Source organism: Loxodonta africana, chromosome 14, assembly GCF_030014295.1.
Source record: "Loxodonta africana isolate mLoxAfr1 chromosome 14, mLoxAfr1.hap2, whole genome shotgun sequence".
Lineage (NCBI taxonomy): Eukaryota > Metazoa > Chordata > Mammalia > Proboscidea > Elephantidae > Loxodonta > Loxodonta africana.
Window position 1 is genome coordinate 70,359,101 of NC_087355.1, and position 24,882 is coordinate 70,383,982.

General features: G+C 38.3%; 2 protein-coding genes across 7 annotated transcripts in view; one reads left to right on the forward strand and one right to left on the reverse strand.

Annotated features, from left to right (window-relative positions):
• The window catches only part of MRPL13 (mitochondrial ribosomal protein L13), a 33,001-nt gene extending 17,238 nt beyond the window's left edge, over window positions 1-15,763 (reverse strand). The window contains exons 1-4 of one of the 2 annotated variants that reach the window (XM_064268020.1): window positions 15,642-15,763; window positions 11,267-11,390; window positions 2,330-2,423; window positions 602-662 (exon numbers count right to left, since the gene is read on the reverse strand). In XM_064268020.1, the coding sequence (XP_064124090.1) occupies window positions 602-662; window positions 2,330-2,423; window positions 11,267-11,390; window positions 15,642-15,668 (306 nt within the window). In that variant the 5' untranslated portion in view covers window positions 15,669-15,763. The remainder of the gene's footprint in view (window positions 1-601; window positions 663-2,329; window positions 2,424-11,266; window positions 11,391-15,641) is intronic. The other variant, XM_003408278.4, reaches the window with a different exon arrangement.
• A 116-nt stretch (window positions 15,764-15,879) lies between these two features.
• The window catches only part of MTBP (MDM2 binding protein), a 67,362-nt gene continuing 58,359 nt past the window's right edge, over window positions 15,880-24,882 (forward strand). For 2 of the 5 annotated variants that reach the window (XM_064268018.1, XM_064268017.1), the window contains exons 1-4: window positions 15,882-16,165; window positions 17,242-17,325; window positions 22,810-22,883; window positions 22,978-23,129. In XM_064268018.1, the coding sequence (XP_064124088.1) occupies window positions 16,048-16,165; window positions 17,242-17,325; window positions 22,810-22,883; window positions 22,978-23,129 (428 nt within the window). In that variant the 5' untranslated portion in view covers window positions 15,882-16,047. The other 3 variants (XR_010317824.1, XM_003408168.4, XM_064268019.1) reach the window with 3 other exon arrangements.

Consider the following 24,882-nt stretch of genomic DNA (forward strand, 5'->3'; position numbering starts at 1 on the left):
CTTAGGTTGATACAGCTCCATGCACCTGCCAGAAGCTAAGTAAATCTTTTCTGAAGGAATTCACTTTTAACATAGGCTTCAAAGAATTTCCACAAATGAAATTCCAAGATACATAAGCTATGAGCTTACCAAATATCCTGAGCAGAAATAATAAATTGCAGACCCACGAAGGCCACAGAGTTATGTTTAATAAGCTTAAATATATACGAGGGAATTGAAATATGTCAAAGGGACAGGAGACTATCAAAACTGACCAGCAAATTTGAGAAAAAAAAAAAAAAAACCCATATATACATATATATATATATATCTTCAAAGCAAGCTTAATCATATTCTAGGTGATTATGCAGGTGTCAACAAATTAAAAAGAAAGGCATAATTCTTGGATTAAAACACAGAGCAAATAAATAATAATTAGAAAACACACAGAATTGAGTGATAATAGCAAATCATATCTATTAAAACTTCTGTGATACAGCTAAGATGAAGAATTTATATCTCTGAATGCTAGCTACAATAAAAGAACAGGAAGACTGAAAAAAACAGTATCTGAATCAGTCTTTCTACAGATGATAAATAATCAAAAATACAATAGACTTACTGCCACTGGATCCTTCTGGTGAAGTTGAGCAGCTGTTACTTGTCTAAATCCACCTGGGTAGCTGTTACAAGAAGCAAAAACATTAAACTGAGAGTGGATTATGGTACAGTATTCTTAAACTGAACATTTCTCTTATAATAATAAAATTATTTTTATTATGAAATTATAATTGTTTCTAGAAATTCTGCTGTTCATTAAATACTTTAAAAAATTATGTACTTAGACTGAAATACTCCTGGAAGTAGTCACTAACCATTGTTTCATAAAAAGTTTCACGTCTTAAAATTTTTCTTTGTGTAACTATACTTCTATCTGAATTTTAAGTTATTCATCATTTATTCATTCACTTATTTGGGGGGTAGCTTTTTTATTGCTTGAAATTAAAAGAAAGAGCAATAAGCTAGAATATTTCACATTGCCTGCCAAATCTGACTTAAAAGGCCTACATGAGTCAGGCATAAGATTTGGGCAAAATGTTGGTATACCACTTGGTTCTAAAGTCAAGTTGATACTCTAAACAGGTGACCGTTTGCTCTTAACAGTTGGTAAAAGGCCACTGAGAGCTATGTAAGATCATGTTGGCCCTAAGTAATAAAACATTTCATTGTGTTAAGATCAAACATTATATCTAAAATGGACAAACTGGAGATTCAAAAGAAAAAAAAAAGATTTGAGATAATACTAGACACATTTTAGTGACTCGGATACCCAAGATCCAGGTCTAGAATCTAGGTTTTGTCAGTGGCTTCCTGAATAATATTAGGCAACTCATTCTTCCTTTCTAAATACTCATCTGAAAAAAGATAACCTGTGCCATCTACTTCACAGGGCTTTTATGAGAATCAATTGAGAACATGTTTGTGAAAGTGCTAAGAAAAATTAAAACAAAGACAGGGTTTTACTACCTTGAATAGATGAATAAAGCCCAAATAATTTGAGGAAGGGAACAAAACTTGAAAAGCCAGAGGATACTGCAAAAACCTTCAGATTATCTAAAATGTGATTCCTTCATAAATGTCTTTCAAGGAGACTTACAAACATTTTAAAGGTGACTTAAGGAACCACACTTTAGAAATAAAATTTAAGAATTAAATCTAGAAGTTTGCTGAGAAAGAATGGATTAATTTTTAAACTGATATTCTTTTGTTTATTTTGCGGAATTTCTGTTTCAGACAAAGGAACACCTGTCTAGGTTTCTATTCCTGTATGCTTTTTCCTCGTGGAAAAAATTACTTTACTACTCCTACACTAAAAGTTATCTATTTTTAACACTGAGATGGCAAATTCTAAAAGCACACTACATTTACGCTGTATGTCAAGGGTCTGGAATTTATCCTGGAAGACAGAGTGCTAATGAAAAATTCAGAGTACAGGACGACTTCAGTAATGCAATGCTTGGTTGGTTTCCTACTGGTGAAAAAATAACTACGTTTCTTCCTCCAGCATGGGGTAGCCTAAACGGAGTAGGAGAAAATTTGTGTTAAATGCTAGCTAAGAGTTTTCAATTCAAATAACTTCAATAAACACTTACTGAATGTCTATTACGCCGGCTGCTGGGGACAGATACACAAATATGACAGGATCTTGTCCTCAAGAAAAATGACTAAATAAGTACTGTTGAGAAAATAATTTTTGAAAATACATTTTTTCTTTTTAAATTAGATTATTAGTATTCTTAAAGTAATACATTTAAACTGGATATCCTCCTGGAAAATGTCATTATCTTACCCAGTATGTGAGGAGTATACTTTTTGTTCCCATTTGTTTCCAGAAAATGCAATGTGTCTTGTGTTCATTATGACAACATGATCCCCGCAGTCACCTAGATTTAAAAAGAAAAAAGAAAGAGAGAGAGAGAGACGGAGGGAGGGAGGGAGGAGGGTGGAAAGAAGGAAGGGATTTTATATGAGAAGTCATGACCTTAAGAAAAAGTGGCCTTGGTTATTTATAAAGCTTATCAACATCTAAACAAGACATTAAAAATATAAAGCAAGTCACAGTGCAACCACAAAAATCCTTGAACAAATTTTTGTTAGTCTTTTATACAACATCTGAGTATATAAAGAGTTGGCTGCTCATCTGAAAATCTCCACACTGGAAGGTAAAACCAAATAAAGATGCCAACAATGACAACACATCTTCTGAAGGCAAACTTCTATTATTCCTAGTATCTCTTCTCATCAATGTTTATATTACTAAAAAATGTTTATATTAAGTACCTTTAAATACTGGATACATTTTTATATGTGACAGACTGATTGGATTTGTAAACGTTCACTTGAAGCTTAATAAAAGTTAATTTAAAAAAAAACAAAAAGGAAAATGAAAACAACACGCATATGGATGTAAACAGGTATGTTTTACCATAGGTAAATTGAAAACAAATGTAAAACATCACAATTGATTATTCTTCTCAAATTTCGAGAACAATAAAGCACTATGATCTTATGTTTAACCACTGATCCAAGGTTTTTTTTCCAACCACATTTTACAAGTTAAATTTCAACTGCCAATGTCAAGTACCAGAAGCATGCATTATATGTCTATTTATTCTATTAACAGAAAAATAAACTTCAGAAGATTCTAGAAGCTTATTATTTAAAAAAAGTCGCTGAAAAAAATATGAACTATAAGTAAGTACAGTGTATGAAACCACAGATTTTAAGATTCTATGGAGAGCTTTGAGTAGGAACAGCAGAATCTGCAGAGAGAAGTTCATAGTCTACATAGGACAAGAGTGAAGGACAAAGGATAAAGCAGGTAGGTTTTCTGGGCTGGAGTGAAAGGGAATACAGAGTGTGATGGAAAGATCGGGGAAGGTTGTTGTTGGTGGCCTGGGAGGGATAGTTTGACAGTATTTGGTTAAGTGACTAAAGTTCCTGAAAATGACACATGAGGGACTACTAAGGCAGCTGGGTAAACGAACCATAGAGGAAACACAGAGAGAGAAGTTATCTATACAGCCTCAAGGAATGCTGAAATCAGCGTAGCTTTCATCCACACATCTTCCAGTAGAAGCGGCCAAGGCCCACTAATTGATTTGCCAAAGCTTACACACCAAGGTACCTAACACCCAGTTTAGGCTCTTTCTGTGATATCTATTTGGAGGAATAATGGAATCTTTAAATATCCCACTAAAGCTGAATTTATTTTTTAAAATGTTCACGCTTTTTTTGTTCTTCTGTACAGCTGAGTTGATTCTACCTCAGAAAGACCCTAAAGGACAGGGTAGAATTGCCCTGTAGGATTTTCTTGGCTGTAATCTTTACGGGAGGGTACCCTGGTGACACTGGTTAAGTACTCAACTGCTAACTGAAAGGTCCATGGTTCAAACAGATCAAAGGCTTTGAGGGAGAAAGATGTGGCCGTCTGCTTCCGTGAAGCTTACAGTTTCGGAAACCCTGTGGGACAGTACTACTCTGTCCTCTAGTGTTGCTATGAAACTGAATCAACTCGATGGCAGTGGGTTTGGTTTGGTTTGGGTTTGATTTTGGATTAATCATCACAGGAGCAGATCTCCAGGTCTTTTCTCCCGCAGAGCTGCTGGTGGGTTTGAACTACCGACGTTTTGGTTAGCAGCCGAGCACTTAACCCTTCGGCCACCATGGCTCTTCAAGCTTTAAATATGCACAAATCATCTTCAGCCACTCGAAAAAACATTTGTAGAGATCAAAAAGGATCTTCCAAGAGAAATTAGACAGAATACCACAAATCAAACAAAAATAACGTACTTTTATCTCTAAGGCAGGAACATCTCATCTGGAAAAAGTATCCTCCCTTTATAAATGCCAAATTTCCATCAAGTACATTCTTAGAAGCATTTTTTACTGACTCTAAATAAAACTGATCAGTGAAGATTTGCTTTTAACTGAATTACATATTAACACAGAAGCTAATACTATTGTAAAAGACTGAAACCCTGCGTATAATACAGTTGTTTCTGTCTAAACTCTGTTATAATAAATAATAGAAATATTTCTATATAAAAATTTTTAATTGGAAAATTTATACTTAAAATATAATATGCACCAAATATATGTAATTCAGAGCTCCCCTGTCTGATCAAGAGATATTCTGAAAAGAAATTAATTTTTCAAATTTAAAAAAAGTTGAAGGACGTTTGGTTTTGTTTCTAGTTTTTGACCATTATGAATAAAGCTATTACAAACCTTTCCGTACGGGTTTCTGCGTGAACATAAGTTTTCATTTCTCCGGGATAAATGCCCAAGACTGCAATGCTGTGTTGTATAGTAAGCTCATGTTTAGTTTTACAGGAAATTGCCACACTCTTTTCCAGAGTATTCTAGATATAACCTGGAGTAAAAATTTCCTTTGGTGCTTTGTGAGATTACTTTCTAGGAGTGAGCTGAAGTATAAATATGTGATAATTAGCATTTTGAATAGACAACTTAATAGAAAGAAAAGTGTGCCAGTTACATAACTTTAAGACACTATTTCTCCTAACAAGTCCTTATAAATTTATATAAATAATACAAAGCAGAATAAGAGAGATTAGGTTATTCGATCAGATCATAACCCTAATCTTTGTTGAATCATTTGGTGTTCTAGCACTCTTAACATTAACCTTTCAGAACTGTGTGCAGCTTTTATTTTATTCCATGTAGACCAGGAGTCTTTTAAGAGTAAAACTTATTTGGGAATGCTACACATCTTGTGAGAATAAATTCAAAGTAGAATGTCAATGTTACCACCTCAACTTAAAAAGGAAAATTCCAAAATCATGTATAAAAACATCCATAAAGCGTCATAATGAAATAATTGTAGTAATAATCAAAAAACTCAGATATGTCCTTGTGCTATGTACTGGGAATGAAGAAGAAAAAGACAAGTGGCCGGCCTTGAGAAGCGCAGTGTATTAAGTGCACAGCATATCTTATGTGTAAATGTCCAATTACTCTAAAAAACAAAGCATCTTTATCAATAAGCATACTTTTCATAAAATTTTTATAAAATTCCAATTATTTATAGCTGCTTTTTTTTCCACTTAAGCTTTATACTAATAAAAATATCCCATGTTAAATGTCATGTAAAAACAAAGTTTAAACATTTCATGACATGTATACATATCGTATGGCTATTCGGAATAACAGGTTTTTAAAAAAAATACCATTATAAAAACGTTACAATAGCATCATTTTAGGCATCTTATCATATGCAGCTCTGATTAAGTCCTTAGAGCAGATTCCTAGATGTGTAAGCACATGAAAAAGGAAGAATTTTCTTTGAGTCCTTGACATGTACTATAACGCCGATGACCAGAAAAGACTCAGAATTTACAAACACACCAAAAAAATAAGTGCTAGCACTCACTAAATATCTTTGGGGTTCAAATCTCTGCAATCTGACAGGTGAATGTACCATAGTTTATCTTGAGATCCTTTTTCAGGCTCTGTTCCAATTCCAGGTGAAGTAGTTTTGGTAAATTTAAATGACTCTGACAACTTTCTGATTTATTATTCAGAAATAGGGACTCGGAGCTTCTAAAAATACACCGAGCCTGATCTTCAGTTCCTGAAATGCTATTAGCCTGTGATTATGATTCTAAGCTACTCTGTGATTGTTTATCTTGTTCATAACAATTTCTTTGACAGCAGTGACTGTATCTGACCCATCTTTTTATTCTCCAGAAACCAGTATGATTCTTTTTTTAATAATTTATTTTTTGTTGTTATTGAGAATATACACACCAAAAACATACACTAATTCAACTTTCTACACGTACAACTCAGTGATATTGATTCTTCAAGTTGTGCAACCATTCTCACCCTCCTTTCCAGAGTTGTTCCTCTCCATTAACATAAACTCAGTGCTCCCTTAGTTCCCAAATTTTTCAAGTTGCTGTTGTCAATTTGATTCCATATAGATAGATCTTAAAACAGTACTATGTTCAAGGCAGACATTCTTGACTAGTTAAGCTAAACTACTGTTTGGTTTTAAGCAGATTTCAGGGGATACTTTTGGTTTAAGGTTTAAAGATTATCTCGGAGCAATAGTTTTGAGGGATTCATCAAGCCTCCATGGCTCCATAAAATCTGGATTCCGTAAGATTTTGAACTTCTGTTTTGCATTTTCCCCCTTTTGATCAGGATTCTGCTATAGAATCTTTGATCAAAAGTTCAGCAACGGTAGCCTGGCACTATGCAGTTCTTCTGGTCTCATGACAATGGAGGCTGTTGTTCACGGAGGCAATAAGCCACACGTGCCATTTACTCCTCCTATTCCTGACTCTCTTTCCTTTTTCATTCCAGGCGAATTGGGACCAATTGTTGTACCTTGGATGGCCACCTGCAAGCTTTTAAGACCCAGACACTACACCAGGAACTAGGAGGTAGAACAGAGGCACTAAACACATTATTAGGCCAATTAACTGGGATGTCCCATGAAACCACGAGTCTAAACCTCCAAACCAAGGAACCAAATCCCATGAGGTCTTTGGTTGTACATAAGCAGCCTCAGCAGCTATTCTCCTTTTTTTTTTTTTTTTTGGTCATTGTTATAAATACATGTATCACACAATGTTTACCAATTCAACTTTGTATAGGTATACAACTTACAGATCCGTAAAACCAAAACCAAACCTGTTGCCGTCGAGTCGATTCTGACCCATAGTGACCCTGCAGGACAGAGCGGAACTGCCCCAGAGTTTCCAAGGAGCACATGGCGGATTTGAACTGCCAACCTTTTTTTTTTTTTTTTTGGTTAGCAGCCACAGCTCTTAACTACTATGCCACTGGGGTTACGCAACCCTACCCTTAAAATCAGTGCAATTTTTCTATCACCACAAGCCAAAACTCAGTACCCCATAAGCAATAAGCCTCCTTTCCCCACCTCCTTCTTGCCCCTGGTAACCACTAAGAAACTTTGGTCTCTATACATTTGCCCGTTCTTGTCTTTTTACATAAGTGAGGTCACACAATATTTGTCCTTTTGTGATTGACTTATTTCACTCAGCATAATGTTTTTAAGCTCCATCCATGCTGTAGCATATATCAAGACTTCATTTCTTTTACTGGCTGGGTAGTATGCCGTTTCATGTATTTACTGTATTTTGTTTATTCATTCATCTGTTGATGGGCATTTAGGCTGTTTCTACCTTTTGGCTATTGTGAATAGTGCTGTAATGAACACTGGTGTACAACTATCTGTTTGAGTCTCTGCTTTCAAGTCTTTTGGGTATATACTTAGGAGTAGAATAGCTGGGTCATATGGTAATTCTATTTTTAGTTTTTTGAGGAATTGCCACACTGTTTTCTACAATGGCTGTACCATTTTGCATTCCCACCAGTAAAAGATAAGGGTTCCAATTTCCCCACATCCTCACCAACATTTGTTATTTTCTGATTTATCTTAGCCATCCCAGTAGGAGTGAAATGGTATCTCATTGTGGTTTTGATTTGCATTTCTGATGGCTAATGATGATAAGCATCTTTTTATGTGTTTGGTGGCCAGTATGGTTCTTTATACATAGTTGGTGTTCTATAAATGTTTAGAACATTGAATTCTTATGAGTTTCAAGTACTATAAACTTAACCTAGTAATATATTAAGCACTATGAACCTGAAAATGTTAAATGGTTAAAAATTAAGAATTTTATTTATTTATTTTTAGAAATTAAGAATTTTAAAAGAGCTTAGTGTCTAGGATGAATTTGGCTTTTTTATTTTTTGACATCAGAGAAATTTAAAATCAGAAACATTTTGTTTCATTCACCTATTAATATTTGCTGTTTTATCTTTCCTTTTTCTTTTATCTTTTCTTTGTATCTTATCATTGTCGGGTATTATACAACCCATAGGAAGCTGCTCTCACTAGGTAAACTTTGCCAAAATGTTCACTTATATTTAGAGTTGCATTTAATATATAGAAATTAGTAGTAACGATACTGGAATTCTGACCTCATCAGAATCAAATATAATGTAATTAAGCCTATCTTTTTCCAAAATCCTTTAGATAAGGCTAAAGAAAGGTCACCCAGCTTCTGATAAATGCACTCATAGTCCTCCTCAACTAATTACTTCCTGGGCAGTAAAAGGAGTGGGGTCCTCATGAAGAGTAGGTCACACTCCTGCAGTCACTAGGTACCCTTTCTTGTCATCTACCAGTGAAAGAGAAACATGATCAAGAGCTTCCAAGTCCCAAATTCCGGAGGGCAGCTATAACTAGGAGGAACTCTTTTCCTGTTTCCACGTCATTTCCATCTTGACCCAGACCACACTTTTCATAAAAAATAATCTTACGAGAGGTTGTTTTTCCAGAACAGTTCATGAAGGTCCATTTAATACATCCTACCTGTTTTGTTCAGATATCTTATGGGTTAATCATACCCACCAATAATATTTTTCTGGGAAAGTGTAGGTCAATTTTCAAATAAATATGTTTACAATGATTATGAGCATATACTAGTTACTGAAAGACACTTATTAAACTATTAAACATTAGCAATAAATTCTTAAAACAAAACATACTTATAAACTGAAAACTGCTTGTAATTTTAAGTCTGATTTTAGTGACACCTTGTGGACATGAGAAGTTTTCCTGATATAAATTACATATTAAAAATCATGAAACAAAAATGCAATCCAGTCTTTAAAACACTAATTTCTAATTTTGTAAAATACCTATTCTCCATTACTAGAAAGGGATGACTTCCCAGGCAGTCACACGGCTCTTTTGTTGTTCTGAGGGAAAGCTCATTCATCAGTACTTAAGGAATACATTTGCAAAAATAACCTACTTGTAAGGAGGCAGAGAAAACCCTGGTGGCGTAGTGGTTAAGCTATAGCTGTTAACCAAAAGGCGGGCAGTTCGAATCCACTAGGTGCTCCTTAGAAACTCCATGGGGCAGTTCTACTCTGTCCTATAGGGTTACTACCCACTCAACGGCAACGGGTTAGGTTTGGTTTATTTTTTAAGGAGGCAAAACTTCAAATGACAGGTAAGTGCTATACTTGAAGAAAGAAATTAGGTGACTACTTCTAATTCTACCTTCCCTCAGGTTTTGTACAATTCGAATTTCTATTAAGACGACCTAAGAGATCTTGTTTATTACTCTGCCAATACCATTGCTAAGAAAAAAACAAAGAAGCACGAAAGCCAAACACAGTGTAACTAGATGCAGAATCACCCCAGTGAAGCGGAATCAGTCCTAGTTGAGGAATCAGGCGGCTGGGTTCTAGTCTCAGTTTCAAGTATAATACAGCCGAGTGACAGTGAGAAAGTCACTTTATCCTTCTGATTTTAGTTTTCTCATCTGTCAATGAGGGGGCTAAACAAAATATCTAAAATACTAAACAACTAAACAATTCTATGAGTTTGTAATTATTATTGTCAGTTTCCTTTAAACTATACATATATTTATATATACCCCTTTGTATGTTTGATACGTTTCACAATAAAAAATTACACAAAATGTGATCAACTGCAGCAAATGCTGCTGACAGGTCTAGGAAGATGACGACTAAGAATTGACAACAGAACCTGGTAGCGTGGTCACTCAAGTGCTTAGGTAAGTGAAGTCAACCAAAATTACTTTAACATCTATCTCAGTCATCTTGTGCTGCTATAGCAGAAATGCTACAAGTGGATAGCTTTAACAAAGAGACATTTATTTTCTTACAGTCTATTTTTTTTTTAGTAAGCTAAGAAGTCAAAATTCAGGGGGTCCACAGGAAAGGCTTTCCCTCTGTTGGCTCTGCAGAAAGGCCCTTGTCATTAATCTTCCCCTGGACTAGGAGCTCCTCCACGCAAGAACCTCGGGTCCAAAAGATACGCTCTGCTCCCAGCACTGTTTTCTTGGTGGTAAGAGGTCCCCCACTCTCTGCTCCCTTCCCTTTCCTTTTATCTCTTGTAAGATAAAAGGTGGTACAGGCCACACCTCAGGGAAACTCCCTTTACATTGGATCAGGGATGTGACCTGAGCAAAGGTATTATATCCCACCCTAATCCTCTTTAACCACAGGCAGAGATTATTATTTATAATACGTAGGAAAATGACAAAATGGAGGACAATCACAAACTACTGGGAATCATGGCCTAGCCAAGCTGACACAATTCAGTCCATGACAACACCTATAAGCAGAACCCTTCCAGTATGAAAACAACTTCTGTTTTGCTTTAAAAAAAAAAAAAAGGATACAAAAAGCAAAGCTATCGTTTCAAAAGAGTGAAGAGTAAACTTTCTATGCCTACACAGGTCTATATATTTTTCTAGAGGAAACGGTTTTATAAGAGAAGACTCTCTATTTTTCTAGGCGGAATAGTTTTTAGAAGAAAGCGCAAGCTTAGTTCCTCATTTTCAAAAACTTTCTATGAAAATGCAAATGCCACTATGTGAAGAGACCTGTATAAAAGTGACCATTTATCATCCAAATCAGGGTACTTCTGAGAGGGAAAGGAGGTGCTACTGAAAATTTTGCTAGGGTAATGCTGTAAACTGGGGTTGTCCCAGGCAAACTGATCACTATGGTTTTCCTATGAATAAGCCAGATTATTTAGTGCCTGTTAAGTTTTTAGCAAGAATGGAATAAAGGGTACCCAGAAAAAAAAGGGGGCCCTGAAAAGCAGCCCAGACAACTGTCTCCAAGATTCTATTCTGGCATGAAAATGATGGTTGTTAATAACAGAAAGGTCTTAAATAATACTCACTCAGTTGATGGTACACGGGCTTGTGCAATCCTTGAAGCTTTACTGATGCCATAGCAGCAAGTTTGCCAGGGGGCTGCATTTTCCCATCTAAGAGATACCACACTCGCCCAAAAGTGGCCCATTGCTTGGGACAAAAAAAAAACGAAGAAAAGATAAAGAAAATTCTAATTAAAATGGAAATAAATGAGTTTATTACTATACCATCACATGTATTGTACAGTTAATGTCAATAACTACTTTGTAAAAAGAAACTATCGCTGAAGAAGTTTTTTGTTTTGTTTTCATTTCTATTACTGGAAAAAAAGATCTTTATATAAACCTGCTCAGCAGTTGGACTGTTTCTCTCTCTTGACATCTACCTCATTCCCCCACACATCTTCTGTCAGATTTAGTCCTCAGTGTTCCATATATTTTGATGCTACTGTAGACAGTACTGTTTTAAATTTCAATCTCTAATTGTCTGTTGCTAGTATATAGAAATACGCTTCATTTTTGTATACTGACCTTGTATCCTGCAACTTTGCTAAATATACTTTTTAAGTTCTAGTAGCTTTTTATAGATTCCACAGGATTTTCTACAAAGACAACTACATCTACAAATAAAGACAGTTTCTAGCCCAAACTCTTTCCCAACCATGCTCAGTTTATGATCTAACTGAATTAAGAGTAAAAATAAAAAAAAACTACTGAAATGAGAACTCATGTTCTCATCAAAACAATAAATCTGCTAGCATATGTACTCATCTTCGCCTTGTCTGACTCTTGCTGCAAATTCATTGGTTACTTTTCTGTCCAAAACTTTTTGACTTGTCAGCAGCATCTGACAACATCTCCACCGACATTGTCCTACTAATTCAGCTCATCACCATGTCTCATACGGCCTACAATAGCTTCCTAACTAGCCTCCCTGCTTCTAGTCTTGCTCTGCCCTTCCACTTCCCCAATAAGCATTATCCAAGCATCAGAGTATTCTTTCAATCACCACTTCCACTAGACTTAGAATCTAGTGGAAGGGGGGAATCTTCAGGAAAAATAAATGTGTAACTGTCTTGGGATAGCCAAGAATGTTATGACAAAGAATACTAACGGGGAAGCAGGGCAGCTTGCCATTCCAGATTTAAAAATACTTTAAAGCCACAGTACATCAAAACAGCATATTATTGGCAAAGAAACAGTCAAATAGATCAGAAGAACATAATAAAGATTACAGAAATAGAACTGAGGAACTTAATATAAGATACAGGTGGTATCTAGTAAAATCTCTTCCAAAACAAAAACATCTATGCAGTAATTCCATCCTAGGAAATCTAGAGAAATAAAAGCTCTAGTATAAATACATATCTGAGTGCACAGTTAAGAGCTATGGCTGCTCACCAAAAAGTCAGCAGTTCAAATCCTCCAGGTGCTTCTTGGGAACCCTATGAGGCAGTTCAACTCTGTCTTACAGGGTCGCTATGAATTGGAATTAACTGGATGGCAATGTGTCTGGGTGTTTTTTTTTTTTTTTTTTGAGTGCACCAAAAAACCAAACCCATCACCTTCGAGTCTATTCCGACCCATAGCGACCCTATAGTACGGAAGAGAAGTGCCCCATAGAGTTTCCAAGGAGCGTCTGGTGGATTCGAACTTCCGACCTTTTGGGTAGCAGCCCTACTACTTAACCACTACGCCACCAGGGTTTCCAAACAGTGATACTTATCACTACACTGCATGAGCAGCAAAACTAGAAACAGTACAGATTCACCAGTGGGGGAACGGATGAATGACTTACGGGCATATCAGCAGCCATTTAAAAAAATAAATAAAAAGTTATAGAACTACGGACCTTTCCCACCAGAAATATGCTGTTACTTCGCCCATCTTACAAGTTTGTTTTGGCCATCAGTAAGAATAAAGACTGCAATGGAACGAAGCACATCAAATATGTTTAAACTCCTGAGTTCAGAATGACTCAAAAAAAAAAAGCACTACGTGGTGAATACACTTTATGTCACTGAATTGGACACTAAAAAATGGTTAAATTGTTTTATTTCACAATAAAATTAAATAAAAAAGGAATGCTGAGATATGCTGGACAAATAAGAGTATGACATGTCCCTTTCATGTCTATTAATTATATATGTATATTCATATATATATTACCTATGACAACTGGAATTTTGAACTCTTACTGGATATTTGATCCTATTAAGGAAATAGTTACTTTTTCTTTTAGCTTTGTTAAACAGTATTGAAATTACATTTTTTAAAGTCTTAATTTTTTAGAGAACATACTCAAAATTTACCAGTGAAATAATATGAGCCTGGGATTTACCTCAAAATAATAAGGGATGGAGAGAAATAGATGAGGGTACAGATGAAATGAGTTTTTGTTTGTTTGAAACTGGGTGATACTTTTATATATGTTTAAAATTCCCTATAATAAAAAAAAAAAAAAGCAGCTCTTGACCTTACTTCCCATGGGCTACTGCCTCATTTCTTTCCTCTCCTTTGCAGCAAAACTCTTCCAAAGAGTGCCTTTACTCTAATTTCTCTTTTCAACGAACGCCAACCTGGCTTTTGTACCCCCACACCTATCACCATCACTTTACTGCTTGTCAAGGTTACCATGACTTTCATGTTGCTAAATCCACGGGTAAATTCTGAGTCTTCAATAAAGTTAACCATTCCTAACTCCTGAATGGGAAACCCTGGTGGTGTAGTGGTTAAGTGCTACGGCTGCTAACCAAAGAGGTGGCAGTTCAAATCCACCAGGAGCTCCTTGGAAACTCTATGGGGGCAGTTCTACTCTGTCCTATAGGGTTGCTATGAGTTGGAATTGACTCAACGGCAAGGGGTTTGGTTTTTTAACTTTTGAATGTTCTTTCTTCATTTGATTTCCAGGACACCACCCTCTGTTGGTTTTTTCCCCTACCTTGCTTGCTGTTCCCTGTCTCTTGCCTCATAAATGTTAAATATCCCAGGACCTATTTCTTTGTCGTCCTCTGTTCTATATCTATACTCATTTTCTCAAAGACTTCATCCTGTCTCATACCTTCAAATGACATCTGTATGCTGATCATTCCCAAATATACATCTCTAGCCTGAACCTGTTTCCCCAACTCCAGACTTGTTTCCAACTGCCCACATGGCATCTGCACGATAGTGCTTCTCAAATCATCTGTAGCGAAAGTTCAGTTTTTTCAAAATCTACTGCAGACCAATACTTTCATTTAAAAAAAAAAAAAGGCCAAAAAACCCCGAAAATGCTGCCATAATGTCAAATTGCTATAAGTTTCTAAACACTTTCACACTCTGTATTTGCCTCATCATGGACAGGTAACAAACAGCTTAAGGAAGAAACCACAATTTGAGCATCACTGAGCTAAGAGGCATCTAGGATCAACCTATCCAAAAGTGAACTCTCACTCTTCCACCTGAAACCTGCTTCAGCATCAGCCTTCCTTATCCAGTTGATGACAAACCTGTCTAGTTACTCAAACAAAAAACCCTAGTGTAATCTCTGCTCCTCTTGCTGTCAGTCCCCAACCAATCATTCAGGAAAGCCTACTGGCTCCGTCTTTAAAACGTATTCAGAACCCAACCATTTTTCTACACTCCGCTGTTATTAGCCTAATTTTTACCGATCTTCTCTAGCCTGGATTACTACAATAGCCTCCAAATGGGTTCTTTGCTCCTATACTCCACCAGTCCCTATCGCAGAACAGTCCATTCTCAACTCTGCATCCAAAGAGCTCCTTTTAACATCTAAGTCAGATCATGTCACTCCTTGGCTCAAAACCCTATAATAGGTTCCCATTTCATTCAGAGTACAAAACAAATTCTTACTATGGTGTCCAAGGCCCTATGTGATACGCCTCTCTGACCTCTCCTGCTACTTCTTTCCTCTCTGACCCAAGTCACACTAGCTTTCTTGCTGAACCTCAAGCTAGGCAAACTTCTGTCTTGTCACTGCTGTGGAGCTGGCACCAACTCACAGAAGAAACTTTGCCCCGTCCTGCACCATCTTCACGGTCGTTAGCACGCTCGGGTCTACTGTTGCAGCCACTGTGCCTTTTGAGTGCCTTCCAACATAGGGGGCTCATCTTCCATCACGCTATCAGACAATATTCTCTTGTGATCCACTGAGTTTTCAGTGGCTAATTTCCAGAAGTAGGTCGCCAGGCCTTTCTCCCTAGTTTCTCTTAGTCTTGAGCCAACAAGAGCAAGCGGTGACCACAGTCACGACACATTTGTCTGTGCTTTCCCGACGCACCTCCTGGCCCAAGGTCTGAAGTTCCCTGGCGGCTCAGCTACACTACTAAACTCACCCGAACCATCAACCTCCTTCAGTCAACGTAATGAACCTCATCAAGCCACAAGAGTCCGCGCTCACCTGGGACGCCTTAGAGAAGCTCGCCATGGTCTCTCACTAGCCCCACCTTCTTCCTTTGTCCAGGACCCCGGGCCGGTCACACAGCACAATCGGCCCGGCGGGAAACACACATACTCAAGCATGACAGTTCCTAGCCAGCCCAGCCCTCGTCTCCCTCTCTGCCTTTTCTGGGCCCCCTGCAATCTTCTCGCAGGTAGCGATCTTGTCAGGAAATGAGGAAGCCAGGCAGTTATTGAAAGTATACTCCCCAAAACGCCCCTACTTGTTGAAAAAGAGCTGCGGAAATCCGATAGCAGACGCACGGTTTCCAGCCGACCTAAAGGGTTAGGAACCGGAAGTGTGTCACTAGCGCGCGGCTGTTCGGATCTGTCAGCCGAGCCCTAAAACGAGGGTCGGCTTCGGGCAGATGGATCGGTACCTGCTGCTGGTGATCTGGGGGGAAGGAAAGGTCCTGTCGGCGGCCAGTGGGGAGGCGGAGCTCGGGCCAGGGGCGCCCCGGGTTGAGGGCAACGAGAAGCAGCCAGGTAAGCGCTGGGCTAGGAAAGGGCGGGAACGGCAGGCGAGGCGGGGAAGGTGGAGTTTGTGGTCCAGGTGTGTTTGAGTTGTCCCGGAAAGCTACGAGCCGATCTCGGCAGATTTAATAAGGGCGGAACAAGTGCCATCGTCTTCATGGAAAAATAGAGACGAATCTGTGGATGCAAGATTCCAGTGCTCAGAAGTTATTGGCACTGTAAAAATGTATCTGATTAAATTCCCCATATTTTGGTTATGAGAATTCTGCTCTTTGGAAATGTATGCATTCAATAAGTATGTCTGCCTCAGTAAAATTTTAATTGAATAAATTCCCTGCGCTTTAGTAAAGGAGGAAACCTGATGGCGTAGTGGTTAAGTGCTACGGCTGCTGACCTAAAGGTCGGCAGTTCAAATCCGCCAGGCGCTCCTTGGAAACTGTACGGGGCAATTCTACTCCTGTAGGGTCGCTATGAGTCGGAATCGACTCGACGGCAGCGGGTTTGGGTTTGTTTCGGGTTAATAAAGGAAGTTCTGTTTGTTGGTAATGGGTGCATTCTTTCACTATTCCTATCTCCTGTGTTTCAAATGCAGGTAATGCAGAAAAGAATAAGATGAAAACGGTTGTTGCTTTCCTAGAGTTTACATTTTAACGGGAGGAGACGTCTCACAAATAACGTTAGTTTAAAAGCAAACGCTAAGTGTAAAACAATTTTAACCGTTTTCGATTCCACTGCTTTTTGGTGCACCTGTTTAGACTTTGTATTACATTTTATTTGTATGTTTGTTTTGAAGGAGCAGGCATTTTGTGGAGGAAGGGTCTGTAATGAAGGTTTCCCTTCCCTCTGTTTAATACCGTTCTTTTGGAGGAGTTTGGGATTTGTGTTAACTGGCTGGCATGTACAAACCAGGAACCGGCTTTCTTCTTTTCTCTGTGTGCTTTAGATTTCCTACAGCAAAACTCAAATAGATCTTGAGTAGCATGGAGTTCTTTTATGTGCAACCTCCTGGTCTTGAGAATCTCTGGTAGTGAAATTGGAATAGGCCTAGATTATGAACTCATTCAGTTAGTCTGTCTTTTCTTTTCCAGACTTAACAGGAGCTGCAAATGTTTATCACCTCCTGAAAAGAAGCATTAGTGCTTCAATTAATCTAGAGGATAGCACTTTCCCTGGTAAGTATAACATTTTGTTGTTAGTTGCTATCAAGTTGGCTCCCACTCATGGCGATCTTATGTATTGCAGATGAAACATTGCCCCCTCTTGTGCCATCATCAAGGAGCCCTAGTGGTGCAGTTGTTAAGAGAGCTTGGTGCCAACCAAAAGGTTGGTAGTTCGTGGTTCGAGCCCACCAGCTGCTCCACGAGAGAAAGCTGTGGCAGTCTGCTTCTGTAAAGATTACGGCCTTAGAAACCCTGTGGGGCCGTTCTACTCTGTCGTGCAGGGTCACTATGAGTCAAAATCAATTCAATGGCAACATTTTTTGTTTGTTTGTTTTGGTGCCATCTTCATGATCATTGGAACACTAGAGTTCAAAGTGTAATGTACGCCCATTTTCTCTATCACAGCATTTGTGTTGGAGACTAAATTAATTTGGTCATTTAGGAGCATAAAAAATACTTGTGGACTGTGTGCCAGGCACTGGGAGAGGGAAGTACCTAAGAGAATACAGAACTGGAAAAGATGTTATCCCTCTCCTCCTGCTGCTTGAATGTCATAAAGTTGTTATGAAAATTATTCTAGATTCTCATCTTCAGTTTTTTCCCCCTTCATGGAATTTTCCTGCCTTTCTTTAGGTCAGGATAAAATAGGGTAATGTGGGATTATGGGGAGAATTTCCAATCTCGTCCAGAGTACAAACGCATTGCTTTTGCTCCCACACCCACTTTCTTGTCATTTATCTTTTTCTATCTTTATCTCTTACTCATTCTCTTTAAAGTATTTCATAATTGTTAAACACAATGACCTTGATTCTTATTTGCTTTGACATTTTTGCAATATGTGACTTTTTTGACCTTTAGTCTCTATTGGCATTATACAAATCTATCTACTTACTTCTTTAATAGTTGTCTTCTCTCTTTTTCTTCTTCTTGTCCTCTATCTGAGAGTGCCCTGTAAAGGCTCAGAAAATGGAAATGCCAGAACAGATCAGTCTCTAAAGGCTGAAGAAAAAAAAACCCAAACTGGTTGCCATCGAGTCGATTCTGACTCATAGCAACCCTATGGGACAGAGTAGGGACTGCCCCATAAGGTTTCCAAGGAGCAGCTGGTGGATTCGAACCGCAGACCATTTGGTTAGCAGCCAGATGCTTAACCACTGTGCCACCAGGGCTCCTATAAAAACTGAAGGAAAGTTCTGGAAATGCCAAGCAGAGTGTGCTCATTTTGATAAATTTGATCTTATGACTATACAACTGGCTGCTTTCTCTTTTGTTCTTTTATTATGAAGCCCTGGTGGGGCAGTGGTTAAGAGCTCAGGCTGCTCATGAGAAGGTTGGCAGTTTGAATCCACCAGCTGCTCCTTGGAAACCCTGTGAGGAAGTTCTACTCTGGCCAGTAGGGTCACTGTAATACAACTGGCTGCTTTCTCTCTCTCTCTCTCTCTTTTTTTTTTTTTTTTTTTAATAGAGAACCTCTCATCTCTCAATTTCAACTATCACCTTTGAGAAACGATTTCTAATATATCTGTGCTGCTCTACCCTGTTTTCTAAGTCCCAGTAGTACTCCAGTTAATTTTTCACGTTGGTATAATTTAAGTCAGTACCGCTATTACTACAAGAAATACTTAATTTTATTTACGCCTCATTTATATATGTAAAACAGCTCTTGGGACATTCTAGGAGTTCTAATGCTGTTTAATTTTCCATTCGTGTGGGTAGAAGTTTTTTCTATAGGCAAGCTCATTTTGCATGGTATTACGCACATAAAAATGACTGTGCAAGCTGAAACTTCGCAAAGAATCTTAATGTAATAATCAGTTGGGAAAATTAGTTAATCCATGACCTTTAAGATATTTGTCAAAGCATTACAAATTCTCTTACTGTTGTTTATAAATGTATGGGGAAATGTTTATAAATGTATAGGGAAATGACAAAAAAAGTAAAGCTAATATTTAATACAGTAATTTAAACATTAAAAACATTGAGAATTAAATCGATTTAGTTCTTCGTAAAAACCTTATCAAGTGTAGTTTGAACAGTGCATCTTTTTTTCCTTTGGTAAGTTGTCAGACTTCTTTCTGAGTTTGGATCTTCTTCCCACGTTTTATCCTTTGCACTTTTGGTGTTGTGTAATTTCCGAGTTGCTTTAACGGGAAGTTTTTTTGCCAGCATCATTTTCTCTGGGACATCTTCATCCTTTCATCACAACCACTTTGCTCATTAACTAAGTTCCTCTGCGTGCGTATCTAGAACTTCTTCTAGCATATTACTCTTTGTTTCTTTGTGTACTTTCATCTTTTTTGGCCAATTCCCTCTTCCAGTTACCATTTTTGTAAAATACCACATGGGTTTATCACTAGGAGGCAAGGAGGCAACACAATGACATGTTTTGCTATCTGCATGTGAACTGAACAGCAGATGTGCAGTGACCAATCAGTGGCCAGCTTTGAAAGTAGTATTGTGATTGGCCACTGATCATGATGTGCACATCTTTTATTTATGTAATGATTTGTGGACTGAGAAGCTAGCAGTGAAGTTTTACTTTATAGATTTCAGTTAATATACCCTGGTAACTGAGTAGAACTGCCTCATAGGGTTTCCAAGGAGCAGCTGGTGGATTTGAACTGCTGACCTTTTAAGCTAAGCTCTTAACCGCTACACCACCAGGGGTCTGATGGGGGACTAAGACGAAAAAAAAAAAAAAAAAAAAACCCAGTGTGGTGGAGTAGATTCCGACTCATAGCGACCCTATAGGATAGAGTAGAACTGCCCCCCATAGAGTTTCCAAGGAGCGCCTGGCAGATTCCAACTGCCGACCCTTTGGTAGCAACTGTAGCACTTAACGACTATGCCACCAGGGTTTCCGATGGGGGACTAGTGCTGTTTAAATCATGGTAACTGAAATCTGAATTTACCGGAGTTGTGCAAAGAGAGAGCTGCCTGTACTGCATTTCCTACCACGCTAGGATCCTTGCTTTCGATAGATGGCAAGTCTGAGGAACAAGAAGTGCAACATGACTGAAATTGAGATAAAGCTAGACAGGCATAGCTATGAGGAGGGTTTTTCAAATCATGTCATGGAGTTTGAGCTTTTTCCTAATGGTAATCAGCAGCCATTCAGAGCGTTAAGGAAGCAAGATACATGATCCAGTCTGTGCTTTGGAAGTATTCTGGCTGCAGTATACTAGACAGGTTAGAGGAGAATATGAATATGAAGAGACTGCTGCAGAAGGTCAGCTGAGAAATGATGGAGGAAAATGAATAGATTCGAAGGAAATAATGGAGGTAGACTCCACCAGACTTAGTGGTAAATTGGTGTGGTTTAGGAGAAGGGAAGAGTGAGAAAGGGATCAAGGATGACATTAGGTCTCTGGCTTGGGTAAAGGTGTGGTGGTAGCATTTAGTGAGATAGAAAGAACAGATTTAGAGGGAATGAGACATGTTCAATTTGAAACCTGTGATTAGTCTGAAACATTTTCAATTTGGAACATGTGGCTAGTTGCCTGTAAGATGTCAAAGTGGAAATGTTTTTAAAAGCTGGATACCTGTATCTGGAACTCCCAAGTCAGAGTAGGGTGTAGACAGAGATTATAGCATCAGCAATGGATGGATGTCAGCGGAAGCAGTGAGAGAGGATGGCAGTGCTGATGCACAGTGGGAAGGGGAGAGGATCTCAGACGGAATCCTGAGGACCGAACAAGAGCACTGAAAGGAATGAGGAGGAGCAGCCAGAACGACAGTTGTCACAATCCTCAAGTTCCTTATGTCTCAAGGGGAAAGTAGTCAAATGCATTGTCATGGATTGAATTGTTTCCCCCCAAAACATCTGTCAACTTGGCTAGGTCATGATTCCCTTGTATGATTTTCTATCATTTTATCTTCTGATGTGATTTCCCTATGTGTTGTAAATCCTACCACTATGATGTAATAAAATGGATTAGTGGCAGTTATGCTGACGAGGTCTACAAGATTAGATAATGTCTTAAGCCAATCTATCTTGAGATATAAAAGAGAGAATTGAGCAGAGAGACATGGGGGACCTCACACCAACACGAAAGGAGCAGAGTGTGTCCTTTGGACCTGAGGTTCCTGTGCTGAGATGCTGCCAGACCTAGGGAAGACTGATGACAAGGACCTTCCTCCAGAGCTGACAGAGAGAGCCTTCCCCTGGAGCTGGTGCCCTGAATTCGGGCTTCTAGCCTACTGAACTGTGGGAGAATAAACTTCTCTTTGTTAAAGCCATCCACTTGTGTTATTTCTGTTTCGCGGCACTAGATGACTAAGACTTGTGTCCTGTTTGATTCCTCCCTCTTACTCCTATGCGGAGAGGTCAGTGAGAACAGAACTAAAAATGTCTGTTAGGCTTGGTAATATGTCAGCTGTTGGCGGCAGGTGAGTGTAGCTTCAGACTGCAGTGGATTTGTGGGGGTGGGAAAGTCAACGAGGAAATGGAGGCAGTCTTGTAGACAGCACTTTCAAAATGTGTATCCTTGAAGCAGAGTAAAGAAAGGGAAATAGTAACCAGAGAGATGGAGGTAGGTTTAAATGGAGCCCCCCTCCACTTCTTAAAAATAATTTGTGCATATTATTGTGCATATTTAATGCTAATGGGAAGGAACTGGCAGAGTGGAGAGACTGAAGAGAAAAAATAGTACAATCACCAACCAGCCTGGGTCCCAGAGGAGGTCTGAGGGGTGGTCTGGAATTGAGAGGGTAATGCATCTTACATGTTAACAGGAAGGAACGAGGAAAGACTGAATGGGAACGCAAGCAGGGTTGCATGTTTAATAACAGGATCTTATGAGAGTTACTCCCTAATAGCTCCTATTAAAGAAGTAGGAGGTAGAGTCTTCTGCTGGGATATTGTAGAAGGCTTGGCATCTCAGCACTAGGCATCTTACCTAGTTTCTGTGGATAGCTACCACACTTCTCCTTGCCCCACTGAATCCTCCTGCTGTGCGTAGTTCTAAATTCTTCACGACACTTCTGACCTGCACCCTGATGACTCTTCACCTCTTTTCTTCATATAACATGCTGTTCTCTGAGAAGAGCATCTTCCTTCTCTTGTAGCCATAGTTGCTCTTTAATGCTCTGTTTCCAGTCAGGCTGAACCAAACCCCAATTTCTACATGGTCTTTGACGAGGGAAACATTTTCACTAAAATGACGTGTGTGATTTTTTTCTATTATTTGGTGGTGTATTTTTCAACATCTTTATAGTAGGTTTTAATGTTTGACATGATGAAAATAATGAACATGGATTTTGAATTGTAACGAACTAAAAAAAGCAGAGTATTCATCGTGAGTGAAGACTTTTGCTATTTAGGCAATTGTTCTGTGCGTTTTCAGCAGAGTTTTTAAAAAGACACACAAAACATATGTAACTTAGAGAACTCTGTAATATATATCAAGTTATGCTGTGATGCCTGAGCGTATATGCTGTGATAGGTGCTTATTCGTGGCGTGCCTGTCTACTAACAAGTGTGATTCTGCTTTCCAGCCTGTTCCGTGGGTGGTATACCTGGTTCCAGGAAGTGGTTCTTTGCAGTGCAGGCAATGTGTGGATTTTATCAGGTAATATAAATAAAAAGTAATTGTTGGAGAATGTCTTTGTTAATGTAACTAATTCCACGAATCCATTAGTTAATGCAATGTTTTGATTTATTAGTTTTGTAGTTCTGACTGGGAAGAGATACATTTTGATACAGAAAAAGATGAAATCGAAGATGTTCTTCAAACAAATATCGAAGAGTGTTTGAGTGCTGTTGATTGCTTTGAGGAAGAAGATAGTAACGGCAGGGAATCCTTGTGCTTGGCTGAGTATGTTTATGTGCTTTTATAGCGTCTGTTATTTTAGGCCATAAGGATGCCGAGGAGATTTTCCAGCAGCAATAGTGGGGAAGTTTTAACTAATTGAAAATTTCAACTCAGGCCTTTTATTTGAATAAAGTTATTTAAAAGGTAAAAGTTGGTATCTGAAAATATTTACCTTCTTAAGGTTACATAATTGCAGGAATCACAGAAAAGTGATGTTTTAATTAAATGCCACTTTCTTGAAGCTATATTTCTGTGTGGTATTATATTTTAAGAACTCGAATAGACACCTATTTAGCTGACATTCAAAACAAAGCACCATTTTCATTTTGCTATTTGAGGAAGAAATATGTGATTTCTTCAATTTATGTGTATTTTCAGCATTTCAGATACTTGTTTAAAATCCATAAAATTTTTGAGGATTGTATACATAATTCAGTTCAGTTTTAAGTTTTTTGAGTTATAGTATTATTTATAAGCTGACCCAGGTGATAATATTTTGTTATGGTTTCTTTTCTTCATGTGATATCCTGTGTATGTCTCAGAGTTAATACATTTTATTTGTAGTCTTCCATAGTGTTTTATAATAGAAAACTGCTTTTATTTCAGTAGCTGTGTATAGAAGTATTTCTACAAATACCTACAGACTTTAAATATTCCCTTTTCCATTTTTTAGATTGTATTTATGCTGAGTAATGAAGAGGGGGAAACCCTGGTAGCATAGTGGTTAAGAGCTACAGCTGCTAACCAAAAGGTCAGCAGTTCGAATCCACCAGGCGTTCCTTGAAAACCATATGGGGCAGTTCTACTCTGTCCTGTAGGGTCGCTATGAGTCGGAATCGACTCGACGGCAATGGGTTTGGTTTAATGGGTGATGAAGGGGGACATTGTGGAATGGTGGAAAGACCATTGAACCAGGTAGTGGAGGTCTCTAGTCACTTCCAGGCTGATCACTTAGCTTCTCTGGTCCTTCGTTTTCCCGTCCATAAGATGCTGGAGTCATTTTAGATGATGTATAAGGTACTTTCCAGCCTTAAAGCTTTATCACTGTGTGCTTTTCCCTACCACTATTAAAAGACGACTTTTTTTAATGTAAAAGTAGGAGCCGTGGTGGCACAGTGGTTAAGAGCTCGGCTGCTAACCAAACAGTTGGAAGTTTGAATCCACCAGCTGCCCCTAGGAAACCCTAAGGGGCAGTTCTACTCTGTCCTATAGGGTCGCTATGAGTCGGAATCGACTCGACAGCAACTGCATTAAAAGTGTAAAAGTGTATCTGGGAAGTGTCGTAATAATTATTTCCACAAGAGGGAGCCTAAGAACTAGAACATAAAAAAATGCCTTAAACTATTTTGAGAAAAAAAATTCATCATATGGATAAAACTAGTAAGTTGTGAAGAAGTCCAAGGACAATATCATATTCTCTAGCGAGGGCTGGGCTGTGCTTCCTTGCTTGGCTGAATCTTGATGTACCATTCAGAAAAAGGCAGCATCCTGCTTTAGCAAACTCTTAGCAATACCTTACTTTCAGGGTTCAGGAAAATGCCTGGTCTATTTAGTTAGGATTTCTGTTAATACACTAGATATAATTTAAGGCATTATTTATTTGGCTAGTTTGGTTGTTGGATGTAGCTAAGAATTGTACTCTGCGTTTGAATCCTAAGATTCCCAGCTACTAGTTATGTGACTTTAGGGAAGTTATTGAAAGTGGGAGGAGTAGTAGTAATATAGTGTTACCCCATAGGATTGCCAACAGGGTCAA